Source organism: Drosophila gunungcola, unplaced genomic scaffold, assembly GCF_025200985.1.
Source record: "Drosophila gunungcola strain Sukarami unplaced genomic scaffold, Dgunungcola_SK_2 000148F, whole genome shotgun sequence".
Taxonomy (NCBI): domain Eukaryota; kingdom Metazoa; phylum Arthropoda; class Insecta; order Diptera; family Drosophilidae; genus Drosophila; species Drosophila gunungcola.
The window spans coordinates 71,750-86,675 of record NW_026453309.1 but is presented as its reverse complement, the minus strand read 5'-3'; the positions used below and the strand labels follow the sequence as shown (position 1 = coordinate 86,675).

At 55.3% G+C, this 14,926-nt stretch overlaps 1 protein-coding gene across 2 annotated transcripts; it reads right to left on the bottom strand.

Annotated features, from left to right (window-relative positions):
• Nucleotides 1-715: 715 nt before the first annotated feature.
• On the bottom strand, nucleotides 716-14,455 carry LOC128265702 (uncharacterized). 2 transcript variants are annotated; one of them, XM_053001897.1, is made up of 5 exons: nucleotides 13,801-14,455; nucleotides 10,724-13,562; nucleotides 7,894-10,658; nucleotides 5,288-7,857; nucleotides 716-4,033 (listed from the first exon to the last, which is right to left on the bottom strand). In XM_053001897.1, exons 2-5 carry the CDS (start codon nucleotides 13,500-13,502, stop codon nucleotides 1,201-1,203), a joined length of 10,947 nt encoding a protein of 3,648 aa, XP_052857857.1. In that variant the 5' UTR covers nucleotides 13,503-13,562; nucleotides 13,801-14,455; the 3' UTR covers nucleotides 716-1,200. The 2 variants fall into 2 exon arrangements, with proteins under 2 accessions (XP_052857857.1, XP_052857856.1); XM_053001896.1 differs by having other exon boundaries at nucleotides 5,288-10,658.
• Nucleotides 14,456-14,926: the final 471 nt, after the last annotated feature.

Sequence of the window (14,926 nt, the reverse complement as noted above, 5' to 3'; positions counted from 1 at the left end):
AAAACTTCTTTTATGGCAGATTTAAGTATGGAATATAATATATAATAATATCTCCTGATCCTGATTCTGATTTTCAATACATAATATCTCCTGATGCAGATTCTGTATGCTGGTTAGACTGAAAAACCTTGCAATTACTTTTCTTATGGCAGTCTGAAATATCTCTAGATTCCAATTTGAAGTGCAAAAATAGGCTTTAATTTTAATTTAAATAATGCCTCACACTCAAAAAAAAAACATTAAATTTTTAAGTTCATAAGAAAATTCAAAATAATTTTTAAATGTTCATAAAGAAAAATATTGGCAGCCTGAAATATTTAAAAATCAACAATGCTGATTTATAGGAAACGAAAGGGATTGACAATTTATAATGCCGCAACATATATTGAAATTAAACCTAAAGTTTGCCCAATCAAAACAAAAAAAAATATAATAGTTTAAAAATGTTCTTACCAAGTTCCATAACTTTCAAACTATTTCATTATTAAAAGGATCAAGAAAGTATACATTTAAGTTGGTTAGATTGCAGCATTAGTTTAAAAATAAAAAACCAAATCATTTATTATATGATTTTGTATTTTAAAAACTTGGATGAAAGTTAGGATATACTTTATAGGGTTGAAACGCTCTTTTTCTGTGCCTTTCAAACATCTGAAATTATGATTAAATCTACCCTCTAGCAATTGGTAAATATGCAAAATCATTAGGCAGCTGGTTTAATTGTTGTGCTCAAATTTATATTTGTTGCTTTTTCGCTTTTTTGTTTGTTTTGTTTATTAATTATAAATACATTTAATAAAAAAAAACCTAAATAATGTAACGCTTAGATGTTTAAAAGAAAAAGAAAAATATGTTGCATATACTCCGCATACGGTTAATGGGAACCAGAGGGCCAGGAGGCGTCTGTTCTGGTTTGGATTGCGTTTTCTCCAGCTCCAGCTACAGCTCCAGCTACAGTTCCAGCTCCAGCTCCAGCTAATCCCCTCCTGGCGCTGGCCTTAACGATTAACGATGACACAATGGCAGTACGTATGTGATCGATGGCGTTGATGGATCGTCGGCTGCCCGCGCCGACTGCGCCCTCGAAGCCTATGGCTATGACTTGTCTGGCAGGAGGATGGCATCCACCACCACCTCCTCCTTCTCCTCCTCCTCCTCCTCCTCCAGTTGCTCTTGCTGATGCAGATTGTCCTGGTGACGCTAGCACTTGCGCTTGGGCGTGCGCCGCTTGACACCGCTGGAGTTGTCCACCTTCTTGCTGCCCTTGGCGATGGCCAGCAGCTTCACTAGCTTCTTGTGCGAGTCGCCCACGATCCAGCCGTGCTTCTGGTACGGCTCGTTCTCCTCGAAGTGCTTGCCGGGCGGCGATGGCGAGGCCGCCTCCTCCGGCTGCAGTCGATCCAGTCGGTCCAGGCGATCCAGCCGATCTAGACGATCCAGCCGATCCCCATCCCTCTGCTCGCCGCCGGTTCCTTCGGCATTGGCCGCCTCGCCCTCATCCTCGTCGTCATCGAGGCGTCCGAACTCATCGTCGCTGGAGCTGCTCCAGTAGTAGAGCTGCTTTTCGCTTGCCGGTCGCTTTCTTCGCGCCGGCGATTGCCGATTCGTCTGGGATTTCCGCTTGGCCTTTAGGTTCTTGTTGCTGCTGCTGCTGTTGTTGTTGTTATTGGTGGTGTTGGTGTTGGCGGTGGTGCTGCTGCTGGTGGTGGCCACGGAGCTGCTCCTGGGATGCGGTTGCGTTTGCTGCGGCGGCGGCGGTGGCGGCGGTAGCTGCTGTTGTGCATTGCCATAACGCGACTTGTTCCTTTCTTTTTGGGCAGGAGCAGGTTCTAGTGGTGGCTCTATCTCTGGCCCAGCTTTTCCCCTGGGCTGCTGCTGCTGCCTAGAGCTGCGCGTCCTGGTCGGTGGCTCCACTTCCACTTCCGCTTTCGCTTCCTCCTCCTCATCCTCCTCCTCCTCCCGCTGCTTTTGCTGTCCGCGCTTTTTCCTGTTGCTTGTGACCTTGGTCGCTGGCGCTCTACTCTTAACCGATGCCTTGGATTTACCCTTTGAATTGGCCGTGATCACTGCTGGCTGAGGATTGGCGGGGGCAACAGGGGGTGCAGGTGGAGGTGGAGGTGGCACTGCTGCTGGTTGCTGCTGCTGGTTCCTTTGCCTGGCCCGCGACTTTGGCTGCTCCACCACTTGCACTTCCACTTGCACAACTGGCGCTGGCTTCCTCTCACCGCCGCGATTCTTGCGCTTGGCTGGAGCCGCTGCCGCTGCCGTCGTCGCCGCCGCCGTCGCCTGTGGCGTCTGTGCCTTCTTACCGACCAGCGGTGGAGCGAGTGCCTCCGGCTGGGTGGTGGCCTCACTGGTCTTGCGCTTGCGCCGCTGCTCCTGCTGCTCCTTTTGTTCGATCAGCGCTATGATATCCTTGGTGGACAGGAACTCCTCGTACTCGTCGGAGCTCCAGGTCTCCACCAGCTTCTTGGGTCGATTGGTGGCACAGCGGCGCTTGGACTTGCGCTGGCCCTCGTCGATCAGCTGCTCGATCTCCTCGTGGCTCATGCCCAGCTCCGATTGCAGCTTGGTCAAGTCCTTGCGAGGCTTGCGATTGGACGAGGCTGTTGAGGTGGCGGCGCCAGAGGCGGCCACTTTAGACTTGCCCTTGGCCTTGGCCGGCGTGGCTTTGGTGGTGGTAGCGCTCTTCTTGGCAGTGTTCGCTATGGCCACATTCTTCGTTTTTCTGCCCGGCGGCAGAGCACTGGGTGCTGGCATGGCCGCTGGCGCTGCCGGAGCAGCTGGTGCCGCCATGGGCTCTATCTGGTGGTGGTGCTGCTGCTGGTGGTGATGATGATGCTGCTGATGCTGCTGATGCGGCTGATGGTGGTGGTGATGTGCCTGCTGCTGCTGATGCTGCCTCTCCCAGCTTTCCGGCACCAGAGATGGCGGTGCCTCCATTTCCGAAGACTTGGCTGTTGGATGACCGCCACGCAACTCGTCGAAGATCTGGTCGAGATTCGCCTGGTTCTTGGGCAGCGCCTTGATCTTGGCCAGGCCCGCCGCCACACTGGGCCCGGGCAGCATGGCCGCCGATGTGGCCATCACTGCCGTGGCCTTGGCGCTGCTGGCATGCTTGAATATGCGGCCCATGATCAGCGACTTGTTCTCGAACGTTTTGGCTGTGGCCCGACTGGAACTGCTGCTGCTGCTCCGACTGCCACTCCTCGAATGGTCCGCCGCCGACGACGAGGAGGAGGAGGACGATGAGCTGGAGGTTGAGACGGCGGCTCGACCTCCTACCCCAACTTCTGCTCCCTGGTCCAGCACCACTCGCCCGGTAGCTTGACCACCTCCACCTCCACCTCCGCCGCCACCGCCACCTCTGACCTCCGGTTCTGGCTCCGGTTCCACGTCGCCGTCGCAACTTAGGGTGCCGAAATCATAGTCATCCCGATCCGAGTAACTGGCCGTGGAGACGCTGTTGTTGTCCTGCTCCTGCAGCAAATTCACGCAAGTCTTGGGCTTCTGGAACGTGATGGGCGCCTTCTCCTCCAGGCCAATGTTCTTGAACGGCCTGTCCGGAATGATGATCCGCCCGGAGACCGGCGGCAGAGTGGCCGAGCTGGCCACGCCCGCCGCCGCCTTGATGATGGATGCATGCATGATCGTCTTGGACGACGTGGAGCTCTGCTGCTGTTCCAGCGGACCCGTTGGCGTCACCGTCACCGTCGGCGTCTGCTGGATGGCCATCTGCTGGATGGCGGTGGGCGGCAGAGTGGCCGGCATCGCAGGAGCTGCTGCGGCGGCCGGAGCGGGCGGCAGATGGGGCAGGAAGTCGCCGCCGGGCTTCTCGCTGCCCAGCGCAATGTCCGCCAGCTCGGTGAGCTTGCACACACCCCGGCCCGACTTGGCCAGCTCCAGCATGTCCAGCTGCATGTTCACGTTCTCGTAGCCCTTCATGGCCGCCTTCGTCTTGAAGCGGGACGTGGTGGTGGTGGCCGAGAACTGCGACACCGCCGAGTAGCTGGGCGAGAGCCTGTTGTGGTTGCTGCAAGGAGAGAGGAGAGAGGTGGGGGAATTAGTCACCTGGTGTGGAGAGTGTTGTGGTCAGCAGTTGACTCTTGACTAATCGAGGGACAAGTTAAATATAATCAAGGAACCAAATGTTTTATTCAATTTTTATATTATTAAGAATTTGGTTTGGGAAACATCAACAAAAAAATAGGGGTTGTATTGTGTTTAATTCATTGTATTTTGCACATGTTCCTCAACCTAAAGCTAATTAGTACCGACTACTTTGTAAAAATAAAGTTAATAGTGATTCGGAAAAGATAAAATATTATCTTATAAAATATGGTTTCATTTTGTATTTAAATTAAAAAAAAAAATATAATTAGATTGTTATTTACAAATTAGAAAGTAGAATATATAAATTATAATATTTGTTCTGCCTCAATAAAAATTATAATTGCAACTGACTTTTTAGTAACTTTCTGCTTATTTAATTCTTTTGATAGGAGCACTAAGTGCCTAATTTATTTATTCTTAATTAAAAACTGTATCATAAACGTAAAGTTAATCATCATAACAGCCAAATCAAAAGCCTACCTTATCGGAGGTGTCCCAGAAATAAGTTTTTCGAAAGGTATTTAAAATTTGCAAAAGAAATTTAAACATTCCAAGAAAATCTTTTTTTTATTTGGATTTAAAAAGCTGTTTTTAATAGTGCAAAAGTATGAAAGAGCTAAAAAGAAGCGTTTTCGACCCTATAAACTACATTTATTTCTACAATATTATTTGTATCATATTTAAAAATTGGAAAATTGGAAACATTACATTTGAATGCTTTTATAAATTGAAGTTTATTTGCTTGCTATATATGAGGTCATGGTTGGTTATAATATTACATAAACAAGATGTTTTTAGTCATTATATATAAAAATATTATAAACATGACCCCTAGTTTACCAAGCATTTAAACTTATTTTTATATATCTATAAAAAGTTTACTAATTGTGCTTTTAATCGATTGGTTAAAATTGTGTATATACAATAACAATTAAATGGTATTTTATGAAATTTGTCGTTTTTTATTTAAATTTAGTATGTTTATAATTTAAGTATCTGTAAAAAATTTAAGGCAAATTAAAAATGTGATTTATTAAATGGTGTTTGTTTTCTAAAATAACGACCCATTTGGCTGATTTGTTCCCATTTTTTTCCCTAATATAATGGCCTTATATCATTTCCTTTGACTGCAAGGGTTCTTTTTAGTTACTCGCTTATAAATGGTGGCACTTACGTGGGCGTTGTGGTGGGCGTGACCGCCGGCGGGTTGCGGAACAGCTGTTGGATGACTGGCTGGTGGCACACGGCAGGCGCTGGCTGAGGAGCAGGATGCGAATGAGGATGCGGATGAGGATGAGGATGAGGAGCAGGTGGCTCCGCAGGTGGCGGCGGCGAGGGAGATGGCGACGGCGATGCCGGCGGAGGCAGTGAGAGCGACGGGGAGGCAGGAGGTGGCAGCGATGGCGATGGCGAAGCCGGCGGAGGCAGCGAGGAGGACCGGGATGGCGATGGCGAGGCTGGCGGCGGTGGCGGTTGTTTTCTGCCCGCCGTCACTATCACCGAAGTGGTGGTGGCTGGACCGCCTCCGCCCCCGACCCCGCCTCCGCCGGTAAGGGGGCGTGGCGTCTCGGCGCTCTTCAGGATGTTGCAGCACTCGTAGAAGAGACGCTCGTCGGGATTGAGATTGAGGCGAGAGGCGGTGGGCGGTGGAGCTGTCTGCGGACTGTGCTGATTGTCGTGCAGCCGCAGGCTGGCCTCAGTAATCACATGATGCACTTGCTCCTGCTGGTGCTGCTCCTGCTCGCGCTCCCGCTGCAGCTGGATTCTCTCGTGCTCCTGAATCCGCTGCAGCTCACGCTCACGCTCCCGCTCCCTTTCCTGATGGGCCATTTGGTTGGGCAGCATCAGCACCGAGGCTCTCATCTGCTGCGCCGGAGGAGCTGCTGCCAGGTGGTGTTGTTCCTCCTCCTGCCGCTGATGCTGATGCGGCTCCTCCCTCCTGTTGTTTTCCGCCAGCTGCACATCATCCAGCTGGACATCCTGCTGCTGCTGCTGCGGACTGGAGGGAGCCGTCTGCGACTGCAGGTACTCCTGGGCCGACAACTTGGACACATGGGCCAGGGTCATGTTGTGCTTGGAGAGCGAGGTGGCGGTGAAGAAGCTCTTGCCGCACAGCTGGCAGCCGTACTTCTCGGCATCCAGTTCGCTGCGCTGCGTCCGCTTCTTGGGCCGCCGCGTGAGCAGCACGCTCCGGCGCCGCCTCCTCCGGCGCCCACGTCCGCCACGTCCCAGATCCTGGGAGTAGCTGGTATACACACTCATCTCGTCGTCCAGGTCCATGTCCATCACCTCGGTGTTGGTGTTGTCGTCGCACATGGAGCCGAAGTTTGAGTGCTCGTCGTTCAGATTGGGCGCACTGCGCACACTCATCGAGGTGGGCGGGCGATAGTACTTGTCCTGGTCGTGATCCGGATCCTGATCCTGATCGGGATCCCCCTCGCCGTCGAACTCGTCGTGGGCAAACTCAAAGTCCTCGTTGGTGGTGGCCGACATGATCTTCTCGTTCACGTTCTTGGCAATCTCCGTGAGGTAGTTGTCCTCCTCCTCGGCATTGTCGTTTGTGGTGGCCACATGCTGCTCCTTGGCCATCGTTGACCTTTGCTGCTCCGGCGCCTGCTCCTTGTGTATGTTCTTGTTCAGCCGTGGATCACGACTGAAGGTGGCAGCAGCAGGTATGTGCTCCTGTTTATCCTTACCCTTCTCCTTGTCCTTCTCCTTCTCCTTGGAGTGCTGTTGCTGATCACGGGCCACTGCGCCGCTGAGAATGCTGGGTCGCAGGATGGAGCCGACTGGTGGCTGGCTGCCAACGCTGTTCCCCGACTGCGATTGCGACTCCTTGGCCTCGCGCGCCTCCTTGGCCAGCAGCTGCTTCTCGATGCCAATCGAGAAGGACTCCAGCGAGGACTTGAGCAGACTGATGTTCTCATTGGTGGCCTTGCCCGGGCCAGTTCCTCCTCCTCCTCCCCCGCCTCCGCCTCCTCCGCCAGCCTTGCCCCTTCGGTAGTAGCAACTCTGGCGACGCTTGGGCCTGCCGCGTCCTGGCGGATTTGGGGGTGCCTCCGCTTCCGCCTCGGCCGCCGAGGGCTCCTTCTTCGCCAGCTTGGCGGCCGCAGCGGAGGACGTGCCCAGGGCGGCATTGCGCTTGGTGCTGGACATTAGGAGCATCCCGGTGAGCAGCAGGTCCTCGCTCTTCTCATACGCCAGATTCTCCAGCTTCTTCAGGTTGTCCCTGCGTGCGTTGTCGATCTTAAAGCTTTCCAGCAGCTGATCGGCCACAATGGCCGCCAGTTCGTTCTTGCGCCGGCGACGTTGCTTCTTCTTGGCGGGCAGCAGCAGCAGCTCCTCCTCCTCCTGCTGCTGCTGATGCTGCTCCTCCTTCTTGGGCGGTGGCGCCGGAGCCGTAGCAGTAGACTCCTCCACTGGCGTTGCTGCTGCCGTTGTGGACAGGGGCTGCTCCGATTGCGCCAGACTGTGGAAGCCCGAGGAGGTGTTGTTGTTCAGGTTGCTGCTGTGCTCCTCCATCAGCGAGCTGCAGTTCGTCTCGGCCATTGTGGTGGGCGGGGGCGTGGCACAGCGATGTGGTGGCAGCTGTGGCAAGGCGGGAGCCACTGAAATGACGGAGACGGGCACGGGCACCGGCACGGGAGCACAGGACTCAGCACAGGCCTCTGGTTGGGCAATCATTTCTGGAACAGGAACAGGAACAGGAAGAGGATCAGGATCAGGAGATTCCGGAGACTGATGCTCCACTAATGGAGGTGTTGCTGCAGGAGTGGTCACAGTAAGTGCTGCTTCCTTAATACTCATTAAGGGAACTGGAACGGACGCAGCTGGAGGAGGAACCGAAGCAGGAACTGGAACTGGAAGAGAAACTGGTAACGTAGGCATCTCTCCCCTTGCATCACCGTTCACTGGCAGCGGGATAAACTGATGCAATGGCGCCACCGGAAGAGTCTCCTCCAGGGCAAGCAAAGCGGAGCGACAGTCGATGGTTCGCGAGCGCATGGAGCGCTTCTTGGGCGTCAGATTCTTGGCAGGCACAGGCTGCAGAGCAGTAGTGGGTGCTGGATTAGGAGCAGCTGGAGAAATAAGCACGGCGGGAACAGGATTTACAGTCAGGGGCAATCCCGCAGAGCTGGGCAGCGACAAGATGCAGTTGCTCGGCCTGGGCAGCGGTTCCAGCTCCAGTTTCTCCTTCTCCCTCTCAATCTCTCTTTGTTCTCGTTGCCTCTCCCTCTCCTTGTCTTTCTTGGCCTGCTCCTCCTTCTCCTTCTCCTTTTCCTTTTCCTTCTCCTCCTCGTCATCCGGCAAACTGGCTTGGACAGCCATAATGACCGAGTTGATGGCATCGTCGATATGGTTGTTGACCACCTCGTCCATGCGCGGACACACCTTGGCCTGGCCCTTGCCATGGTCCTTCTTGGAGCTGCCAGTTCCCTCCAGCGAGCGCTTTTTGCCGCCCGAACTCTTGACGGGATGCACGTGAGCGTGGGTCGTGGTGGCCACGGATGTGGGCATGATGGAAACTGGCGGCGGAACACCGCTGGTGGGCACCACCACTCCAGCAGCTGGATTGCCAGGATTGCGCACCTGCGGGATCTTGAGCAGATCCAGGTTGGAGTAATAGTGCGAGGCCAGGGGCAGGGGCTGGCCGGGAATTGGAGGAGCAGCGCCTGGCTGCTGCGGTGGATGCTGCTGCGGTGGCATCGGTGCAGTCACCATTGGCACCTCCTGCTGCATCCTTGGCGGCGGCACCGGCGATGCCTTTCTGCTCGACTTCTTTGACAGATCCAGCGGCTCCATGTCCATGTCCAAACCCATGAGGTTTCTGGCCTCAAAGCCACAGATCGTCTGCCGCCGGGCGGGCATTCCGCCCGAGCGATGATGCGGCAGTCCAACCAAGCCGGGATCCCCCGTGGTGCCAGTGATCAGCGGCTTTTGCAGCACTCCTCGCTGGCTGGTCAGGTTCAGCGGCTGATGATCCATCACGAACATAGTAGTGGGCGTGGGATTGGTAATGGTATTGGTATTGCAATTGGGATTCCCTTGCAGCTGCGGCATATACAGTGGCATCTTGGGCAGCATGTTCACTGGTACCACCGCCAGTGGAGCGGGCATCCCCTGCATTCCCTGCATTCCCAGCGGCATAGCCACGGGCACAGCTGCCGCATTGGTGGCCAGCACCGCCGGCGATGATGGCTCCATTGGAGGATACTGCTTAAGGGCGGCCAACGAGGCTGGCTTTGGTGGTGGTGCGGCCATCTGCTTGGCCGCCGCCTTGGTGGGCGTGCGCCTTGGAGGCGGAGGAGCAGGTGCAGCCACGGGCAGAGGAGCAGGTGCAATGACTGGCGGAGGAGGAGCAGGTGCAATGACTGGCGGAGAAGGTCCTGGCAAACTGTTGAACACAGGAGGCGGCAGGGCAGGAACAGGAGCTAGAGCTGGAGCTGGAGCTGGAGTTTCCACCAAAGTAGCAGGCGGAACTGCCATCGGTGGAACTGCAACAGCAAGCAAAGTTCCTTCTGGAGCCTGCCTTAGTGGTAGCGACTCCAACGGGGGCTCTGGTGTGGCATCCATTTTGATGATTCGACGCGACACCGCCTTGCGTTTGGGCGTCTTTGGCTGCACTCGCTCCTTGTCGCCATCCGGTGGTGGAGCAGGTGTCTCCACCGGCTGCTTTGCCCTGTCCTGCTTCTCTGCCGCCTTCTCCTGCACCACACTCTTCCGCTCCATTTCCAGCGGCGCAGCAGGCGCTGGCACTTTCTCCGTCTTGAGCTTCTCCTCCAGTTTGCCCGTGAGCATGGCTATGCAGTCGCTAATCCGCTTGCTACGCTTCACACTCGAATTGGGCGTGGCCAGGCGAGTGGTGGCTCCAGCGGAGTAGGGTGGCGGACCAGCTGCCACAGCAGCAGCAGCAGTAGCTGGCGGGGATTTGGTGGCCGGCGCCGGCGTTGTGGGCGGTGTGGGCATTAGCTGCTTGCTGGGAGTGGGCGATGCGGGCTCCGATTCCGGAACGGAGCAGGCGGGTGGAGCAGGTGTTGTGGCCTCCGGAAGGCTAAGTGGTGGTAGCTCCAGCCGCAGCGATGGCTTCTCCTCAGCGGGAGACCTTGATGACTTGGCAGTGACTATGGGTGTGGTGGGCAGCTTAACTGGCTCATCCTCCATTACAGCTTCAGCAGGCGTTTCTGGCGGGGATTTGGCTTTGTCCAGCTTGGCCTTCTGCTTCTGCTGATGCTGCTGTTGCTTCTGCTTGCGGCGACTGCGCTGCTGCTGGGCAGCCACAGCGGCCGCCGAGGAGCCGGTGGCCACCACCGATGATCGCGAGCGGGAGCGCGTGGTGCGCAGCAAGTGCTGGTTGTAGATTCTCTTGGTGCTGCTGCGCTGCTGCTTGGACTTCGACTTGACCAGCGACTTGGCCATGGACTTGGCCTTGGCCTTGGCCTTCGCCTTGTTCTTGGCCTTGCGCTTGGCCTTGTTGTCCACGGGGAAGATCTTCTTGCAGATGCGCTTGGCGGGCAGGTTCTCGAGCATCTTGCGTATGGATTCAGCTGGAAATGGAACATTGACTTAATACATTTTCTTTGGAATTCAATCTAAAGAGAGGACCACTCACCATCGCTGGGCCTTTGGCGTGGCGAGTTCTTCAACTTGGACGAACTGGAGCCGCTCTCCTCGCCCTCTGCCTCTGCCTCCGCCTCCGCCTCCCCCTCGCCATCTGCCTCTGCATCGCCCTCATCCACTTCCACTTCCACCTCCAGCTTCTCCTTCTTGCGGGCGGACAGCTGCTTCAGCGGCTTCTTGGAGAAGGCGCGCCGCTTCTTGGTGCCGCAATAGTAGCGATACTTGCGCTTCTTGGCCAGCGACCACACATAGTCGCCGGAGCAGTCCAGCATGTGGCGGTAGAGATCCATGAGGCCGCTGCACTTGCGGCCGCACTTGGTGCAGCTGGAAGGAGCGGACGATGTCGTGGTCGTTGTGGAGGATATGCAGGTGGAGTGCGAATGCGAGTGCGAGTGGGAGGACATCACGGTGGGGGCGGTGGACATGAGGGTGGAAGCGGAGGATGAGCTGGGAGAGCAAGAGGAGGCCGATCCCGATCCGGAGGCCGGCGATGGCTGCTGTTGCTCCAATCCCGAGAGCGGAGTGGGCGTGGACACCTCGTACGAGGAGCGCGAGGAGGCCGACGACGACCGGGTCTCCTCCTCCGGCTGCACACTGTTCCGCTCCTGTTCCTGCTTGGGCTGCTGCTGCCCTGGCCCGATCTGCGGCCACCGGATGCAGTTGCTCGAAGCGGCGGCGGCAAAGCGACCCAACGCCCGTTTGGGGATGAACAGGTGGCGCAGCAGGTTGCCGGCCAGCAGTTCTCGGCCCACCACCTCGTAGTGCGTGGCGTAGATGTGCGAGTGGCGGAAGGTCTTGTGCTCCTCCAGCGACTTGCGCTGGTCGAACTTGGCGCCACAGCAGATGCACAGGTAGAGGCGTGGTCGCGCCCACTCGCCGCTGAGCACAACGGATCTTCGGTTTCTGTTCCTCAGCTGCTCCTGTTCCTGTTCCCGTTCCTGCTCCCTGTTCCCCTCCTCGGTTCTCGGCTGCAGTTGCAGCAGGGAGAGGAAACTCTCGTCGGCGAAACTCTGGGGCAGCAGATCATCACCCGGATGTGTGCTGTTCACACCCACGGGGTCGTCCTCATCGTCGTTCTCGCACTTGATCACCGCCTGCTCGTTCTGCTCGAGGATGATGTGCGGCAGCAGGCGGTGGTCCAGGATGAGATTGAGCTGCTCCAGCAGGCGGCGCTGCTGCTCCTGGTCCTGCTCCTCCGCCAGCGACAGAGAGAGATCGTGCTTCTGGCGCATCGTCAGTTGCGTCCACATGTCCAGCTTGGAGAGATCGCGCAGGCCCAGGCAATGGGGCTGCTTCAGCTTCTTCACCAGCCGCCCGCCCTCGTTGATCAGGGTGAACTTCTTCACGTAGTCCCACTTCCACTTCCAGCTGTGCTTGGTGTGCGGTCTCCGTCGGAACTTGGCCAGCGGCAGCAGTTCCCCCGTGCCCCCAAACTGCTCGGCGGTCAGCAGTGTGGGATAGGAGGCGCCGCCAGGACACACCTGGCTGGGACCATGCAGCATGATGAGCTCCGAGGACGAGGACGACGCCACAGATGTTGATGCAGATGATGTTGGGGAGGTGAATAGACGGCCGTCCAGGTGATTCTGTAGATTGTGGCGCACATTGAACACCACATCCTTGTAGAACTTGTCGTCGAACACTGAGTTGGCGGCGGCGGCGGCAGCGGCTGACGATGAGGAGGCGGAGGAGGAGGAGATGCAGGCCAGGCTGGCGGGCAGCCGAAAGACTGCATCCGGATTGACTGCATCCTGTGGCGATTGCAGAGCCTGACTGCCGGCCGGAATGGCTTGCTGCGACTGCAGCTGTTGCCGCTGCGCCGCCGCCCGACTGCTGCTCCGCGACTTACTGCCACTGCTGGGCGTGGCGGCCAGGGGCGGCGGCTCCTCCTCCTTGCGCTGGCCGCGATTCCGATGGCTGCTGGGCAGCCGGTTCTGGGTGAGCCCCAGGCGAAAGAGCACCGGCTCGTCGGCGCCCATCAGTCCGGGCTTGGCGGCATGTCCATGGCCATGGGAGGCATGCCCATGGCCATGGGATGCATTGGCATCCTCCGGCAACGGATGCTGCTGCCGCTGGTGCGCCGACAAATGGTCCGCGTCCTGGAAGCGCAGGCGACACGGCTGGCAGCCAAAGTACTTGTCCGCATGCTGCTCGCTCAGGTGCCGGAACAGCTGCTCCAGATGCTTGGCCGGCAGGCAGATCTGCGGGGGAGGCGTGGCCTGGCGCCGATTCGAGTGCTGGCCGCACCACTGGCAGCCGGGGAAGCCGCCGGCGGCGGGATGGGAATTGGAGCTGGTGGAACGGCCGCTGCAGCGCCGCTCCTGCCGCTCGGTGTGGAACTTGTCCACATGCTTGGCCTGCAGCTTACCGGAGGCGAACTTTCTATCACAGTACAGACACAGGACCTTCGTCGAGGAGTGACCCGCTGATCCCGCCAGCCCATCCCGCTCCCGTTCTCGCTCCCGCTCCCGTTCCCGCTCCTCCGTCAGCTGATGCAGCTTCTCCACCAGGCGGGGCAGTCGGTCCAGCGGCAGGCTGCAGATCAGGGAGATCGGTTCCTGCTCGTGCTCCGGTTCGGGCTCATCGTGCGGCTCTGGTTCCTCCTGCTCCACGTCCAACTCCTCCTGCCGGGCCTGCCGCTTCTTGCGCGGATTGGGGGCAGTGGCAGCGGGCGCTGGGGGAGTGGCCGGCGCTATTGGATTCTTGCCGTTGACCTGCTCCTCCGAGAGCTTGAAGCCACGGCGCAGGCCGAAACGCGACATGGTCTTCATGTGGAGGCCACTGGGTCGTCAAGCGGTTCGTTGCACAAGTTCACTGCTTCGTCGGCACTCCTGCAAGCAGTGCGAAGAAGGCAATAACAAATTATTACTCTGCTTTCTTCCTTCTTCTTTTTGTTGACAAATAAACCACAAGAAGAAGCAGCGAAAAAAACAAAAACTACTCACACACACACACACAGGTGCATGCACACACACACACCGCACACACACAAGCACACCTGCTCAATAGGAAATTATACAATAAACATTTTCGACTCCTCCTCGGGTTTTAATTTAACATTTTACCCACTTTCCACTCCACTTTGATTTATTTGTGAGTTTGTCTCTCTCCTGGTTTTCGTTTCGTTTGGTTTCGCTTCGATTCTGGTGTATTGCACTTTTCTGGCTGGGATTTGGGGGGATGCGGACCAGCCCAGGACCGGATCGGATCAACGGATTGCACGCGAATAGCCAACGCACGGCATTGCAGTTCATTTATCGAGTGGCTAGTGGCCAGTGGCTATTTGGTGTGTGGTATTATTTTTTCTCCTTGTATATATTGCCTTTCCACCCTAACAACTGCGTTAGGAGGTATCTAACGTTTAGCCCAAATCGATGCGTGCGTACGGCGCAGAGGGGGCGGCGACGGAGGGGGCGGGACGGGGGGCAGGACGACGACGACGATACTTTGTGGTACTCGTACTCGCACCCGTACTCGTACTCGTTCCCGTTCTGACACTAACGATGGCCAAACGATTTTTCGGCGGCGGCATTATCAGCCATCAATGTGCTATATAAACACTAATTCAATTTCACTGTCCTCCAGCTCATGTGTATATATTTGGTTCGTTCACACACACATAAAAAACACAGCAGCAGGAGCGCCCGAGTTAAATGTGTGTTTTTTTTTTTTATGAGAAATCGAAATCGCGTCAAAATGGTCGGGTTTGCCAGTGTGTACACACTGTCTGCTGGGCCGTCGCAAGGGAAGTGATCGATAGTAATCGATAGGTTAATGGATAACTGCTTGTTGAAAGTCATGATTATGATTTAATAAACTGCTATTTTATTAACAATCCCATACCGCCAAACAATTAAATTTAAACAAATACAAGTTTTGATTTTTTTTCAACGCATCTTATTTGATTCGTTCCATTTTGTATTTCAGACTTCCTTATTGTCAATACAAACTTGTAAAAAAAAATAATACAAATTAGCAAAATATAATTTTTTTTTAATCAATCAGTGATACATGATGTAAGCCCTTTTAGGAAATGACAACATCGCACAACATGTTATTAAGTTTTGGATTATAAGCTGCACAAAACAGTCCTTTTTGGACTGAGCTTCTTATTTTGGCCAGGTTAAAATTAAGTTTTGTACATTTTCCTGCTCCTTGAAACCTTGAAAATGTCCCATTACTGACAAAATTATAT